General features: G+C 42.6%; 2 protein-coding genes across 3 annotated transcripts in view; one reads left to right on the top strand and one right to left on the bottom strand.

The window, feature by feature from the left end:
- The window catches only part of SCFD2 (sec1 family domain containing 2), a 199,878-nt gene extending 192,742 nt beyond the window's left edge, over positions 1 to 7,136 (top strand). For both annotated transcript variants that reach the window (XM_088130741.1, XM_088130747.1), the window contains one exon: positions 4,118 to 7,136. In XM_088130741.1, the coding sequence (XP_087986867.1) occupies positions 4,118 to 4,210 (93 nt within the window). In that variant the 3' untranslated portion in view covers positions 4,211 to 7,136. The remainder of the gene's footprint in view (positions 1 to 4,117) is intronic.
- A 496-nt stretch (positions 7,137 to 7,632) lies between these two features.
- On the bottom strand, positions 7,633 to 12,827 carry RASL11B (RAS like family 11 member B). Its single transcript, XM_007433810.3, has 4 exons — positions 12,535 to 12,827; positions 11,724 to 11,780; positions 9,579 to 9,655; positions 7,633 to 8,648 (listed from the first exon to the last, which is right to left on the bottom strand). The coding sequence occupies exons 1-4, from the start codon at positions 12,671 to 12,673 to the stop codon at positions 8,181 to 8,183; spliced, it is 741 nt and encodes a 246-aa protein (XP_007433872.1). The 5' UTR covers positions 12,674 to 12,827; the 3' UTR covers positions 7,633 to 8,180.
- Between the last annotated feature and the right edge of the window lie 3,432 nt (positions 12,828 to 16,259).

The raw sequence follows: 16,259 nt of genomic DNA, 5'->3' as shown, positions 1-16,259 counted from the left end.
AAAGGACAGGTAGGAGCATTAGATGGGTGTAGGAGGGCATAAAAGTTAGTATGTGGCAGACTATATCAAATTACAGAGTACTTTGGTATGACAAACTAGATGCTCATTAAGACTAGTTTATGGCACAGGTCATCATCTGATGAATTTTAATCGCTGCTGCGCAGAACCTGGCAATATTATAGCAGGGTTGGTATCTGAAAGCAGCAGGGAGGTGTAGAATTGTCCTGTGCACCCTGGATAATGTAGTAATGGTGAGATGAGGCTAGTACGAATGTCTCTGTAATACAAGCACTGGAGAAGCACACGCTCTGATGTTTCTGTGTGTCCAGAGTCACGGGAGCCTTGTCTCTCTGGGTAAGGGATCTTCCTGTTTCGGCCTTCAAGGACAGCTGAGGGGAGGACATTACATCCTGCCAGAGTAAAGGCCCTCCAGTGTTTAGGTACTTCAAGTTTAGTTAAGTATGTCATAGGGGAGGCAGAGTACCTGTTGGATTCACTGGCAATAAAGGTTGGGGACCTGGCTAGATCCAGCTGGTGCTCTGTGTCTGCTCTACACAGTTTAATGAGTGCTTTGGCCTGATCATATCCCATGCTGAGTAGAAGACTAGGAGAGAAGCCCAGGGATGAGGTTTTAGTTGCTACAGCCTGTTTCCATGTGAGCTGAAAATCATCCTGCATAGTTAATGGACCAGGGGATTTAATGCTTTTGAACTCTTTGGAACTTGTTCGTCTGCTCTCAGGAATTTGTGAGCTGGACAGAGGTTGCTTGAGCAATCTAGTAAGCAGTGTGACATGGCTTTTCAGGCTTCTGAGTGTGGATTGTTCAGCATTTTTCTTGTGTGAGGACCAACTTAGATATCTATAAAGACTTCATAGTATATAGATATAGCATACATCAGTGGCTCCAATTCTAGACTTTTTCAGCATCATAGAAAGATGCTAAGAGTTCCCCATCTTTTTCTTCCAAATTCAATGCCATCAACAGGAATAGGAATTCAGATAGATGCCATCCTTCCTTCCCACCTAAGCTCCCTTATTTCCTAAATTACATGCACTTTACATATGGAATGCATTATAAAGCATGCTGGCCACCTGTTTGCTAAGTAAAACTAGTGGAGCTGTTGCAGGAGGACCCACATAATGCTGAGTACCTACAGACCTGGATTAAATGCCTCCTCTGTGTTAATGGCATTCTTGACTTCAGAGCTCATTTAATGGTTCCTGAGATTTAAATACTTTCTCTAGAAACACATTTTCATCTGATACCATGCTTTTTTTTTTTTTTTTTTGCACTTAACCTCCCAATTATCTCCTTAGAGTAGTGAATCAGTTTCTTTGCTGTCCAGAGCAGGCCTTGAATTTGTGGTACACGGATGGACAAGTTAATCCAGCTTCCAAATGTATTACTGTGGCTTGAAAGATAAGCAGAAGTTTAATGAGTGATGAGAGAGAAAATGGTGTAGCCAAGCTTTGGGCTTCCTATCTGAGAGGGATTGAGGTTTGACAAGGAATGGCACTGAATTTGCTGTTGCTTTGCTTGGGCTTGACCCTGGTGATGATAGGTCAGCCTGTGAGAGAAGGAATTCAGAACTCACTCAGTGGCTTTTACCATCACATTTCCTCTGTACAAAGTTGTTACACTAGAGGCTAAAAAGCCTTAGAATGGGAGAGAACAAGAATGCTGACGTTTGTTATTTAAAACAAAAATAAATGAATAAATATTCACTGGGCCTTTCATGCAAAAAAACTTTCAAAGTCACTGGATTTAAGCTGTATTTCTCTAGGTCTCTGAATATTTACCCCATATCCAAGATGGTGTTTTCAAAAAGCTAGGTGTTTTAAATATTAAGCAAAAAGTTTATTATTTATTTAGAAATTGTGTATGGCCATCCTTCATAACATATGAACTCTAGGAAGCTAACAATAATCAACAAAAACAATATAATGAAACCTCTCTAATTCAAGCAAAAAAATTGAAGTAACGTAGTCATAATACAGGTAGTCCTCAGGTTACGAAGGCAATTAGGACGGGAATTGCCATCACTACGTGATGCAGTCATAAAGCGCAGCGTCATGTGACCGTGTCACTTAGCAATGGCAATTCTGGCAGTTCCAGTTGCTGCTGTTAAGTGAGCAGCATGAGGGTTGTTAAGTGAGAACCTTGTGACCCCAACTTTTGACTTCCTCCCGGCTTCCCCATTGACTTTGCTTGTGGGAAGCCGGCAGGGAACGTCAGAAATCATGACTGTGGGGATGCTGCAATGGCCAGAACTCTGAGGCCCTGTGGTAAGTCCCTCTTGTTCAGCACCAGGGAGGGAGGGAGAGAGAGAGAGAGGAAGAGATGAAGGAGGGGAGGGAAGGGGAGGGGAGGGGAGGGGAGGGGAGGGAAGGGAAGGGAAGGGAAGGGAAGGGAAGGGAAGGGAAGGGAAGGGAAGGGAAGGGAAGGGAAGGGAAGGGAAGGGAGATTTCTGAGCATCCCTGTCCTCTTCCCACAAGCAAGTCAATGGGGAAGCCAGCAGCAAATCATAAGTTGCTCACACTCCCACTGCTTTTTTGCCCTTGTCATTCTGTTTCTCTGTTTAGATAAGGAAATATCTCTGAAACAATGGCCCAATGGGGCACAGGTTGTCTAGTTAATGTTAAAATTGTAATCAATAGACCAGTGAAAATATTAGTTGATTAGTCAGTGTGGCAAATTTTAATCCAAGAGATTACAGTACATTTCCATTTTTAGTTTTACATGTTACTATGCTACTTCATGTATTACTGTGATGAAAAATATTGAATATGGCTTTACTTTCTAGCAGCGAATGGGAAATTTGATTATTAATTCATGCATTTCTCAAGAAGGAATTATACTGAGATTTGGTAATATACAAAGTTTAATCAATTAAAAAGGAGATATTTAATCAACTAAAGTGCTTAACAGCTTGATAGCCTTACTGCATATATAAACAAAATCTTGATCATGAGTATTTGAGCTCCATATAAAATATTTCTTGATAACACTTGTCAAGGCAGAAACCCTAATGCAAAGATCAGCCTGTGATAGATTTTCCTCCCAGAGGGTCTGGATGGGAGAATGCAATGGCCTCTCTTTCTCGGCAGTGAATTGCCTAAATAATGGACCGGGATTGAGCTGAAGAGAAGCAATAGCTGTCCAAGACCACCAGAAGTCCGTACTGCAGTGTTAGTATCTCTGAATGAAGGTTCAGAGATGTCTAGTCTCAACATACATAGGTATCTTTCTGGTATAAGCCGTGATGGTCCCTCTCAGTCACTGACAGCCCTACAAAGTAGACCAAAACAAGAAACAGACACTGTAAGCCTAAAACAACTTTTATTGGAATGGCTATAGTAACAAAATCTTGCAAGTCTGAATGTGTTTCCCTTCCTCTCTTAGGGGGCAGCTGTCTTAGGCATTTTTGTAAATCTCTATCTTCGCATCGGCTTAAGCCCTGTTTATTTGTTCATTGCCTTGGTAACAGATCTTCTCTCTTTCCATCAAGGCCATCCTCTATATTCTCTACAGTTGCAACTGATGCAAATTACATAATTTTTGTCATGCCAGCACTGATGTTATGGCACACATGACTTCACTTGCATCACCTTTCATCCTCCTGTGTGTATTCATGTCAGCACATTAGGAGAACATCAAATTGGCAAAAACTCCCCTGGAATTTCCTTTGCGTGCCAGTAGCAAGGATGGCATAGAAAATCCCAAAGCTAATTTTCTGATTCAGATTCTACAACACTGAACGCACTTTAGACAAGCAACATTGGCTTCCATCCAAATAGGAAAAGGCCAACATCGGCTGCCATCCACTGAGCACATGACAGGGAATAACTGTAAGGTCAATCCATTAAAAAAATAATAAATATCAATCCCCTACCACTAACTTAGTGAACTACAGGGCAACCATGCAATGCTGATGGTTGAAATGCTTCCCTCAGTAGAAAGTTTACCTATAAATTGTATGCTGAGGGCATAACCCTTTTAGTTAAGCTGTACTTGCTCATAGAAGCACAACTCTTTGTCACTGAGGGTTGCCGTCACTGATGGAGTGGCAAAAGTTGGTCATCCTAACCATCTGTGTATATATCTCTTGCTTTCCAGGTAATTGTTCTCTCTACAACTCTCCTGACACCACTTAACATTCTGGAGCTGCTTTTCGCAACAGACCGTCTCAAGCCAGACATTGGTATCTGAAGTTGTCAAAGCAGGCATCTGGCCCAACTTGTGGAAAATACCCAAACCTCTGGCCTTCCGTCTTTCAAGAAAATTCCTCTAAAACCGAGAGGCTCTGAAACTGCCCCTAGTGTTAACCTCAGGATCATTTTCAAATGAGAAAAAATGATGAGCTCAATGTTTGTGAAGAAAAGCACCTACCTACCTACCTGCCTACCTTAGCAGATTGCTTCAAAGTCATTTCTTCAGGGATGTCAAACTAACCTTCCTTTCCCTGCAGAAATGTTGTGCTTAGCTGAAATCCTTTACCTCCAGCTTATTAACAGGGATGATTGTTGCCAGCAGCTGCAGCGCATTACTACATCATTGCCTGTAACGGCTTCCGAAAACATTGTAGAACCATCAAAGAGAGCAACGGAGGCCTCCATTTTTAGACTAAGCTTTTGCTGCATTTTCTTGAGCACCATTAGCTTTTCTTTAGCAAGGGAGATAAAAGATGCCACTAGGAAAAGACATGGTTCTGTGTGAGTGGCAAATTTGTTCTGAAATGTCCTGTACCTCTGAGAGAATCTGCACTTGTTGACAAATTGTTATGGGGGTTAGAGCAATGCTAATATTGGCAAGATTCAGCAGCATCTACAGGGGTGGGTTAAAAAAAGCAAAATGATGGTTGTGAAATTGCAATCCAAGCACTCTCCCTTTGTAAGTGCACAAGTATGAAAGGGGTAGGACTTCAATTGTGTTGTTGTTATTGCCATCTTGCCTTCTTTGATTCCCCTCAAGTCACCACTGGCTAGATTATATATTAGCAGCCTAGTTACAGGGCAATAGGCACCTCTGTGGGAAGGGTTAAGAAGCAGGAATTTGAAGCTAAGTGGTTTTCCCCAAGATCTCCATTTTCCATTCCTCTAATGTAAAATCATTCTCCTGTTCCCCTTAAACAGAGTGAAAGATGTGGCTCGCAACACCATTGGATTCCTTCTTCCACCAACCTCAGTCATCAAAGACAGCACTCCAAATTTGTCTGAAGTGCTGCAGATTCTCTATCCCTTATTTAGAACTTGGTACTCCATAACAAGTAAACCCAAACTCTTCAATAGGTAGCTGATGCATTCCCGCAATCCAAAATTATCCCTGGCCAGAGTACCAAAAATATGTGAAATTGCATCAGAAATAATCTAAAGAGAACATCACCATCATTGTCACGCAGGCCCAGGATTATAGCATTCTGGGAGGGAGGAATGGCATCTCCTAGCTGTTCTATGTTCAATTCCAACTCTTCACAGGGTGTCAGGGAGAAGGTTTTTGCCTAATGTTTCTGACATGCTTGTTTTCTGTATGAAGAGAGTCTGATGGTATTTATTGGATAAAGCCTGTCCCGTGTAGGATATTCAGAGGAGGATCCATATGGGAAATGTTGCTGCCCATTTCTTTAACATCACATACACAGATCACACACACACACAAACTGTATTTACAAGTTTAATGCCAAGGGTGTGGCTAATGTTTTTCTTCCAGTTCATTTTCTGAATAATAAAGGTGGCATGATTTAAGATTAGGGAGCAGTGCCTAATATGTCAAGCCAATCTGTGACATGGTTTTTCTTTTTCAAATGACGTAGTTGATTTTGCTTCAGCAGCCTTTGATTCTTTGTTTTCATAGTAGTAGTATATAACTAGATGCTGCCTTCTTTGATGTAACCAAATCCAGCAGTTTTGTCTGATAACATGTTCCAAGGATACAGATTCAGGTCTTCTCCTGTCTAGCAGATGCAGAATAGCTCTTTTAAAAAAACTTTTCATTTAATGGCCCCTATTGAAGATAATATAAATTGGACTGCAGTCTGAGACTTCAGCAAACAAAAGACAAGGTAGCCAGTTTATAAAACATGCCTCATAGGAAAAGGGCAAACTTTTCAGCATTTACTTATGATCATAATGGATGACCTGGCAAGCCAGATTGATCTGTAAAGCTATTTAATTGAAGCGCTTAGAGAAAAGGGCAAATACAGTCCCCATGGTTACCAGGCCAGATCTGTCACATTGCACCAATAGACTAAATTCTCTATTAAATGTGGGATTTCAATACGGGCTTTCTCTCATTTACACAGCTTAATGGGAATGCAGGCTCAAAATCAGGAACACACAGCAAGGGGCTGAATTAGGTGGACATTGTGCTTATCAGAAAGGTTGCACTGCACTCCGTTCATGCAAAATTCCATATATTGGCCACTTGCAATCTTTTATTGCCTTTATCAAAGTAGAAATAGATTTAGCCACCAGTTCAGAATTGTCCATAGTAGGGGGAAGATGTCCAAAAGCCAAAACGGCAGCCTTGCTCCATCACACGTGCAAGTGTTAAAAAAGGGGCAGACTTTGTTCATGCCGTCATGCCTGCTATCTTGACTTTTCTGACACACACACACAGATGCCCCTGCCTCCAGCTGTAGGTCTTGCTGCATAATGGAAGCAGAGCCTAACAAGGGAGGATCTCTTCAGTCCTTAGGTACCACAGCTACTGAGGATGCTTTGGTATTTTGGATATGTTGTGCTAGACTGTTTTGGGAGTTGTGGCAAAGTAGTAATGCCCAAGGTTTTTTTTAACAGAGGCTCTCGAGTGATGTGGGTGGCCAGGGCCAGTGTGCACTTAGAAAAGCGTTTGAGAAGCTGATGGCTTTGTACAGCAGCTGCACAACTACTGTAGTACAGAAATCTATACTTGTGAGAGAGAATTGGGCTGCTTGCTGGGTGTGTAGTGTTCCCAAAATCGATGAGCCCACATCCCTATGTGATCCATTGCCCCTGCCACCCTCACCCCCCACCCTTTAAGAAATGCTTCTTGTTTTCATCCTTCACAAGCAACAGAAATCTTATTACCATGATCCCATTTTACCTATTTGCATTGCCTGGCACCTGGATAGAAAAATACAACAAATTCTTGAGAAAACATTGTTTAATTTAATGATGAAACAAAATAGAGAAGTTGTATCCTGGTAATGTTGCTGACAACATAAAATAAATAAGTTACAGCTTAAGGGGAAAGCAGAATGTTGCTTTTTGTTAAACTGCACTGGTGCCATGTTTGCATCTCTTATTTTAAATGTGGTTTGCTTTATGGGACAAGCCTCATGGTTCAGCATTTGGCAAATTAATCACAAAAGGCAGATTTATGTAACAGTGGAATGTCCCTCATGCCCTGGCTACAGATACAGCTCAGCTATGAAAGACCTGCTCCACACAGAGCAGAAAAAAGGAGTGGAACCGAAACAATGTGAAGTTCAATCCATATTCAGGTCAGTTAATTTGTATTTATCTGAAAATAAACTCAATATCACATCAGGTAACCGACAATCTTCAGCATATCTTAAAACAGTGAGAGAAAACTTTATGTAGTTGTAAAAATTTCACTGAATATTTGTGGCACGGTATGTCTCATCACAATCAAATAGAGTCCCTTAATAATGCCCAGAAGTTTTACACCAAAGATTGTTACTGCTCTGTTGGAACAGAGATACTTGTACCTCATGAACTGAATTAAGAAATCAAAGGCTCTAGTGAGCTTTACAAAAGAAACCAATCTTAATTCAATAGCATAAGAATATCTGTTTCCAATTAAGAAGATGGCATTCTGAGTATTTTCCCCTTGGCTTCTTCTACAGTTAAAGTGACAGGATAGCATACTAAGCCATCCTAATTCCATCACACAACATGGCTATGTTTTGGATGTATTCAAATGTTCTCCTTTCAGGATGAAAGTACATGGCATATCCCTTCTTTAGGAACTTATTCAGGTTTTGGTGGAGTTCCTCCATTACACAATGCTTCATTCGCACAACTATTCAAATATCACCTGAACATGTACACTTTCTCTCTCTCTCTTTGATCTTGCTTTGGTTGCTGTGGTACCAGCAAAATGTTCCAGAAGTGGAACAAATGGACTATTTGCTGAAAAGAGGAGGCAGGGAAACCCTTCTTCCATCCAGTTTAACCTCTCAGACAGAGGTAACAGTTCTCACTTTGGCAGACAAGGCTTGCTTAAACCTTCTCTTCAGGTCTTGCATGTTGGGTGACTTTGGCCTTGGAATGAGAGAACTTCTCCGCTTTTCTGGGGTGCCTGTTGTTTGTTGCTTACTGACTTCTTTGCACAAGCTGTGGAAGGCACAGAAGACCTCTTTGTAGTTCTCACTGACAGACACTTCATAGAAATTACAGCCCAACATGCTGGCCAGCTGAAGTCCATGTTGAGGTTCCACCTCTTTAATATGGAGCAGGTCTGCTTTGTTTGCTACAATAACTACAGGCAATCGATTTCTTGGGTGCACCTGCCGTATGTGCTGGTGGAAGTGGCCAAGGAGTTCATAGCTTTTATAATCTGTAATCGAAAAGACAATTACAACTGCATCCGCCCAACGAAGGCACTTGTTCAGCTGTTCATTACAATCCAGGCTATGTCTGTGCATCTGTAAAAAAAAAAAAAAAAAAGTGGGGGAATGAGAAAATTATTTGACTGCAAAGGATGAAATGAAAGCTACAGAGCTTTGGGTACAGCCTATACTGAATTTTACTTCTATGAGTTAACACTGTCCCTGCTCATTATCCCCCCCAAAAAGTTTAATCTCCTCTCTCCCTCCTGTTGATTGAACAAACAAAAACTCAGGCTAAACTAGGTTATTCTGAAGTTTGCCATATTCAAGTGGAAAACCGTCCCACATAACTTTATGTAAAGTAAAATAATTTGTGGTGCCAAAGAATGGGAAATTAACTGGCTAGACAGCAAGTCGGGAATGGAGGGGGAGGAGAACAAAGGTATGAGCTGGAAACATTTAGAGTTGGAGACTTGCCCAGTTCAAAAAGGCAAATTTTGACCTTACACATGTCTATCCATTTAAACTTTCCATAATATAAAATCCACTCCAAAGAAATGTTAATGAGTACAGCTGCTGGTGCTGTGACTTTTTGTTTCAGTTATGTGTTTATTAAACCAATCTTGATTGGGCTGCAGCAATAAAATATGAAAATATTTCTAGTGTACTTTGCTAGGGAAATAGAAATAAAATGTTTCTTAATTTGCCAAGAAACAACTCTTTACCCATTAGCCACATTTCTGTTTTATTTAGAAAGGCAGCCTTCTTAAACAAGAGTGCTGTGTTTTCAAGTGGACAAAAGTTTAATTGAAATGGCGGGTTGTTTTCTTTTACTGTCAGGAGACTATATACAGTCCATTTATCAAGCATTGGCTGTTTACAATCATTCCTAGCAACAAAAAGAATTTTCAACGACTCCACTGCCAAAGCTGGTCTGCTTCTCAGCAAACATGTACAACCCTGGTCTTGAAAGTGAGTAACAATGAGGCTCCCTTTTAAATTATAGAATGGAAAGGAAACACCCACCTGTACTCCAGGTGTATCTTGTACTTGAATTGCAAACATCTCTCCATCAATTTCAATCTGTCTGCTGTACAGATTACCTAGCAACAGAAATGCACTCCATTATACTAAAGTCAGAGATGGAATTCTAACATAGGGTTTACAAAACTAAAAACACTTTAAAAAAAATGGATTTGCCACTTCTTACTTTGAAATGGGGGTGGGGAAAACCATTCTAACTTTATTAGACACATATTTCCATCACAGAAAATAATTAGCAGCATAATCCTAGGCATCTTATTTAGCCATTCAATGGGACTAAATTCCAGGTGAGTATGTATAAGATTGCAGGCTAAATGAATAGCTACAGAGAGATAAATAACACAAGCATTCATACAATTAGTTGACATTGTCAGGCGACTTTATGCATGCATGCTTATAAAACTAACTTTATGTGCAAAGTTACAGCTAAAGCCAGGTGCAAGAGAATGTATTTAGCTGTCTAGGCCCTTTGGACAGGGCAGTGTTTTTCAATCTTAGCAACTTTAAGGCACGTCGACTTCATCTCCTAGAAGTCCCCAGCTGGCTTGGGAATTCTGGGAGATGGAGTCCACACATCTTAAAGTTACCAAGATTGAAAAACACAGGGATAGGATAACAGGGCACCTTGTAGCTAAAAGAAAATGTATTGAACAACTGCACTGTACCAGGAGAATTAAGCATATGTTTGGTTTTTCTTCCACAAGACTAAATAAGGATTGTAAAGTGCTGTACTTGGTTGGAACACTTCTACACTGATGATGCAGAATTCTACCTGTCAGTAAAATTTCTTCCATCAGCCTTCTATAAGAAAACCTTCAGTTTAATTCATTTCCCACCTATATCTTGTATACTTTTGTTCTTCTTTTGCCTTGGCAGCCAGGAAGTTGCTTATTTAGTTATGATCAAGACAAGGTTCCCATGGCATCATGTGCGTGGACATATCTGGGGTTTTTGCAGCATTCTGGCAAAACTATGGGCTGGATCAGTTACTCTGGATTTTTAAATGTTTCACTTAAGCTTACGTTGTTGTGTTATTTGCCAGAAAGTGTGGAAAATCACATCTCTGCTTTTTAGCACTCTACAGTAGAAATCCAGTGGTGAGATTTGCTCTAATACAAACACATTTTGCTGCAAATAGATCTATTTCTCTTTTTCTAACATTTTTCACTTATTGGCACTATTGGATCAAATGTTCATAGGATAAGCCTGTGTGCACAATTAGTGAATGAATGTTACCAAGGGTGCCCACAGGGCATGGTCAAAAAGTCAAGGTGGAGGCCACAACAGTGTGATGGAAGCTCTCCCTGTTTTGCTGGCAGAGTTTCAGTCACACAGCTGTGGTCACCACCTTGACTTTTCTGACCATATCTGGATACCTGTGAATGCTAATTAAACAGTGTTTCCAGGGAGAAAATTAGCTACTCATTCATGGTAGCAAATGCTGAATTTGAGACTTGCTCCTGCCTCTACCCTATATTGAAAGCTTTTTCCTTTGGTTTAATCTGCATTAGAGAGGATTACTACGCGCACACACACACACCTGCCATCATTTACTTTCCTGCAGTTTCTCAGAAGGGCCCGACTGCTTGACTGCCTTTTCAGAACAACAAACCTCTTTAGAGTTCAGCCCAAAGCCTATTTGCATAAATACCTTGATTACACATAAAGATAGGAGCGGAACTAAGTGATAGAGCTAAAAGCCACATCCTCTAACTTGGAATGTGTTTCATTATGCTGATGTACGTGGGTGGCAGAAGCCAAGGAAAAGATTTCAGAAGTCAAAGCTGTGGGATTTGACATCCCAGCTCCCCGTGAAATGAGCCCCAAAATAGCAGAGTGCTTTTCTTCAAAGCCAGATGATCAATGACTGGTATAAAGTAAGGCTGTGTATGAAATCTCTTTGTCCTCTTGCTATAATGACGAATGCCGCCCCCCCCCCCAACAGTGAGCACATTCACGGAGGTTTCAGGATTTCAAAGCCAGTTTGCCAAGTGATGTTCTGTTGGCTCATTGTATTGTAGCATTTAGTTTTCTGGAAGCAAGGTACTAAAGACTTTATTCCCAGGGGTGAAACTACATTGTAATGCACTGCCTAAGAAAAAGCTAGTCTTTCTGACCATTTCTTACCTGCGTTGCGTTCATAGTCTCCAATGAATCGCTTTGTGAGAAATCTCACTACCAGGGCTGTAATTAACAAAAAGATACCATTTGTCAAGAGAAGAGAAAAAGTGGCCTCTAATTTAAGGCTCATTAGACCCCATTCCTGTCTGCTGCCCCCCACCCCAGGCCAACAGAGGAGGTGTGACTGGAAAGAGCAGCACTGCTAACAGCAAGCAACAGACAGCAGATCAGGTGTCCAAAGCAGTTCAGCACTTTTCCTTCAAGGAAAAACTCCCCAAAGCCTGGCTGCAGGGTGTGAAGGTTCAGGTAAATCTAAACTCCTAGCTCCTTCCAGCTTTCTCTCGCCTTAAAACTTGAGGCTGAGATGACTGGGGTGCAGTTTGCTTCTCACCCCTCAACCAACTCTTAAAGACCCAGTAAGAATCAGCCTATCACCTCTAGCGGATGTGTGCCTGGAGTGGATGTGCCTAGATATTTGGGGGGGGGGGGAGTTCAATGTATTGTTTTGTGCCTTTCTGTGTCCATCCCCGATCTGGCAGCAGGTGCGTGTGGAACAGCGGTAGAATGCTAGAGCCGTCTCCTCCTATCCAGTTTAATATTAATTCAAATTACCATGTTGCGCCCCCCCCTTTGGAAATCAAATACAAAGCGGGGGTGTTTGTTTGCTCCCTTTTAACTTTGAAAGGCTTTTTCTGCTGGAGGAGGAATCTCCTTTGTGAACCACCGAAGTAGGGGTGGAAGGGGCGTAGTGAGGGGCCTCCGTCTCCCAAAGAAAAAAATAAGGTTCCCTCCCCCACCAGCCGCCCACCACACTTACCGGTCTTGCCCACCCCGCTGGCGCCCACCACAGCGATCTTGATGAGTCGGGGGCGTCCGGACGCGCAGTTCTCTCCGCTGGTGGCGTTTTCTGCCTGGGGGTATTCGGCAATCGTCCCCATGTTCTGGATCAGGCGCATCGCAGCTGCTCCGGGGAAGGCGAGCAGAGCTGCAGGAATGCCGCCGGGAACGAGAAAAGCCGAGGGGAACCGAGGCAGTGGGCTCCGAAGCAGCGCCGCGAGTCCCCCACTGCGGCCAGCGGCTGCTCTGCCCAGCCTCGCCTCTCCAACACCTTTTTCTCCGCCTTCCCCTAGCTCCGCCCCCCGGTTCCTGGAAAAGGCTCCGCCCCGCCTCTTTCCTCCTCCGCACAACCAATGGAGTCCAGCCGCCACGCCCCCAACCCCACGCCTGGCCTCACCTCTCAGCTCGCCTGGGCGCACGTTCGTGGGCGGGTTTCGGTGCGAGCGCCTCGTGGCCGTCCGCTGGATGGGAATTCAACGTGAGGCTCCCCGTGTGATTGCTCTCCTTTTCCCCTGTTCCTGCCGCCCTCTTACGCCGTCTCCACTTCTGCGCCCGTTAAAAGGGACTTGTGGCCGAGATTGCGCCTGATCCCTAGCCCCGACGCATGTACAGGGTGGCGTGGGACGCATCTCTTCGCGCAGGATGAAGCCAGTAAGAACAACACGATCTATTTCTGCCGTGGGCAACGTGAATCATAGTTCCTAGGCGGGCAGGAAAGTTTTACCGCTCTTGGCCTCTCTGGATGCATGTTCACAACGTACCTTCTGTCATTTTAGTCAGATTGCCCCGTTCCCACCCAAAATAATGCTAGGGGTGAAGAGAGAAGGTTTTACAAGGCAGCTTTAGGCGTGCCCTGGTTCCCAAATGCTTACATTATGACATTAAAGGCCAGTTAACCCCTTACAGAAATACTTCATCTCTTCCATAAATTCTGGATAGAAATTTAGTATGTTTTATCAATCCTAGATGTTCATAGGGCTGCTTCCTGCGCACTTTGCATGTTAGAAAAGAAGCTAAATTCAATTAATACACTCATAACACACCCATGGTTTTCCTGCACCAGCTCCAAGGACATGAATAGGAGCTTGATGCACACATGCATTTCTCTCTCACTTTCTGGGTTTTCAGAGTGTGCAGATTGTTTTCAAAGCTTCTGGATCTACTGTGTCTGCTGTGGAAGCTGTTTTTATTTAGTGGCATAGAGCACATTGTCCTGCTAGCATCTAACCAGCCATGCTGGAAGCAGATCACCATTTTCAGTGAGGACCAGACTTAAGTCCTTTTGGTTTTGAAGTATCATCTCTGAATATGGCCAAGCCTGGCTCCAACTTTGCCATAATGTTATTCTAATGCTCACATCCAACAACTTGTCCTAAACTGAAGTCTTTAATACGCCTTCTGTGTTTGTCTAACAATGATTTCTATGTGGAGCTGTTTCACCTTCCGAAAAAGAAGCAAAAGTTCAAAGTGGCCATGTTGTTGTTCAGAGTCTCTTGCAGGTGCTTTGTTGTTGAACACTGGACCTCTGTGTTAATGGAGAAGCCACATGAATGGACCACAAGACCACACGTGGGCCAGTTCCTCCTATATGTCATCCCTGGAGGGGCATGTGGGGAGGCTCCTTCCACAACCTGTAAGTTCTGTGCAAAGGTTTTGTACAGCAAGCCGACCTGGGCATTTTCGGGCATCTTTCTCCAAGGTGAGCCAGATCAGAAGCCATCTGGAAAAGCTACTCCATAGTTGCTGCTGTAGCAGAAAGCTGCTTCGTTCAAACAACCGTAGGACAAAGAAGGATGGGAGCCAGAACTGAAAAGAAATTAAATACAAAGGAACTCAACTTTGCTTTGTAGTAGGGTAGATCAGCTGGTTGGCAGGCCTGGAGCTTAGATAGGATCTTCATTATGAGAAGGGCGGGGGGGGGAGGGGGGGGAAGAGAGCTCAGCGAAACAGGCACACATAAAAGCTGGTTGGCTTTGTCTGAAAGCAGACTTTTTTTTCCTCCTTTCCACAGAAAAGGCTGACTAATGTTCTGCAGCTACATTAAGATTTTTATCACTTTTGAAAGCTTTTGTGGCTTGCTTGCTTTCCCAGTTCCCGGTTTCTTTCTTATGTAATGCAGGTCTGTAGGGCCAGAGAGTGGCAAAGCTGTCCAGCAGCCCCTCTCCGCCACAGAAACATCCACAGGCTTTTGGAGGCAGACAGAAAAGCAGATTTCCAAGTCCGGTTTCAGGAGGGAGGGAGGACACTTTAGAGTGGACGAAAAAAGTTCAACCTGCTAATAACTGATTATTGCCATCTTCATGGGCTCAGCTCATATAACCTTCAATCCCAGCAGATCTCGCATCTCCTTCACGGCTCTGAGTACCATGTTAGATCCCTGCTGTATAAACTTTAAAAAGAATTAGTTCCAGTATCCATTGTAAGTTTGTCTATTTGATTTATCCTGCCTTTATTTTTGGTCAACTCAAGGCAGCATCCATACCTAATGCTTCCACCTCCTATGTTCCCCCCAACAACCCTGCGAGGTGGGTTGGGCTGAGAGAGAGGACTGGCCCAAAGTCACCCAGCTGGCCGTCATGCCTAAAGGAGGCCTGCAACTCACAGTCCCCCGGTTTCTAGCCCAGCGCTTTCACCACTACACCAAAGTAGCTCCTAGTGTTTGGCTGGATCTTGCCTAATGCTTGTATTCCAATTGATTTTCATTCATCCTCTGGAGCAGGAAAGGAGTCTGGTTGAAGATCTCAGTTGCATTCAGTTAGTTTCATCACAGTAATACTGCCTTTGGAACATTTATATGGTGTTGACTGTTTCTGACAGATATCCAGTTTTATTCTGTTTCTGTGGATCCCCACCTGAGATTCTGTTCCTGACAAATTGCAACTAGGTATAAGTTGGGCTAATTTTCCTGATACGTATGTTATTCCTGTGCTTATTTTACTAGCAGGATTGCTCAGAGCCATAATTTTCTATATAAGAATTTAAGGGATTTTGAGGGAGGGAGTATAAGACAACAGGGGAAAAAAAACATTTTGCTTTAAAATACCAAATAGAAGACCAAAAAACCCCCCAAACATAAGACATTCAAAGGATTGTTCTCTTTCTCAGGTAACACTTAAAGAAAACATTGCTTTTGGCTAGCACATGTCAAGCAAATATTAAATCTGTTTTTTTCCCTAAATAACTGCATCTGTTTGTTACAATCTTTTCTTCTGAGAGGAAAAAATGCTACAGTTCTTTCAAATATAAGATTTTCTGTCATTACAAAGGGGCATCAAAATCCAATCCCTGCATAACCATTTTTTGATGAAAACCAAAAAACATATAATGGACAAATGGACAGAAATCATATTGTTTTGTTTTTCTCAAAGCTACACAGACACAGAGTCAAAGTTGTGTTATTATTTTAACACCTGAGGCAACATCTTTTCCCAACCATCAGTAGACACATAGAAATAAAAGACAATTAGACACCATTCAAAAGAGACAATAAAAAAGCTAAGAAGGAAACAAAAAGACCAGAACACATCCTCTCCAGCAACCAACAGCCAGATAAGCAGGGATTAACACCAGACAAACAAGCAGAAAACAATACCCTAATCAAGGAACCACCAAGGAGAAAACCACACCCCCACCAAAACTGACAGGGCAAACTACTGTATATGAACAGGGAGCAAACCCCACACTCACTAGCACTGATGCTGTTAC

Source organism: Python bivittatus, unplaced genomic scaffold (genome assembly GCF_059951505.1).
Source record: "Python bivittatus isolate LINGU-HERP-01145 unplaced genomic scaffold, Pbiv_v1 ctg000070_np1212, whole genome shotgun sequence".
NCBI classification, from domain to species: Eukaryota; Metazoa; Chordata; class Lepidosauria; order Squamata; family Pythonidae; genus Python; species Python bivittatus.
Note: the sequence above shows the minus strand (reverse complement) of the source record. Positions and strands in the feature narration are given on the sequence as shown.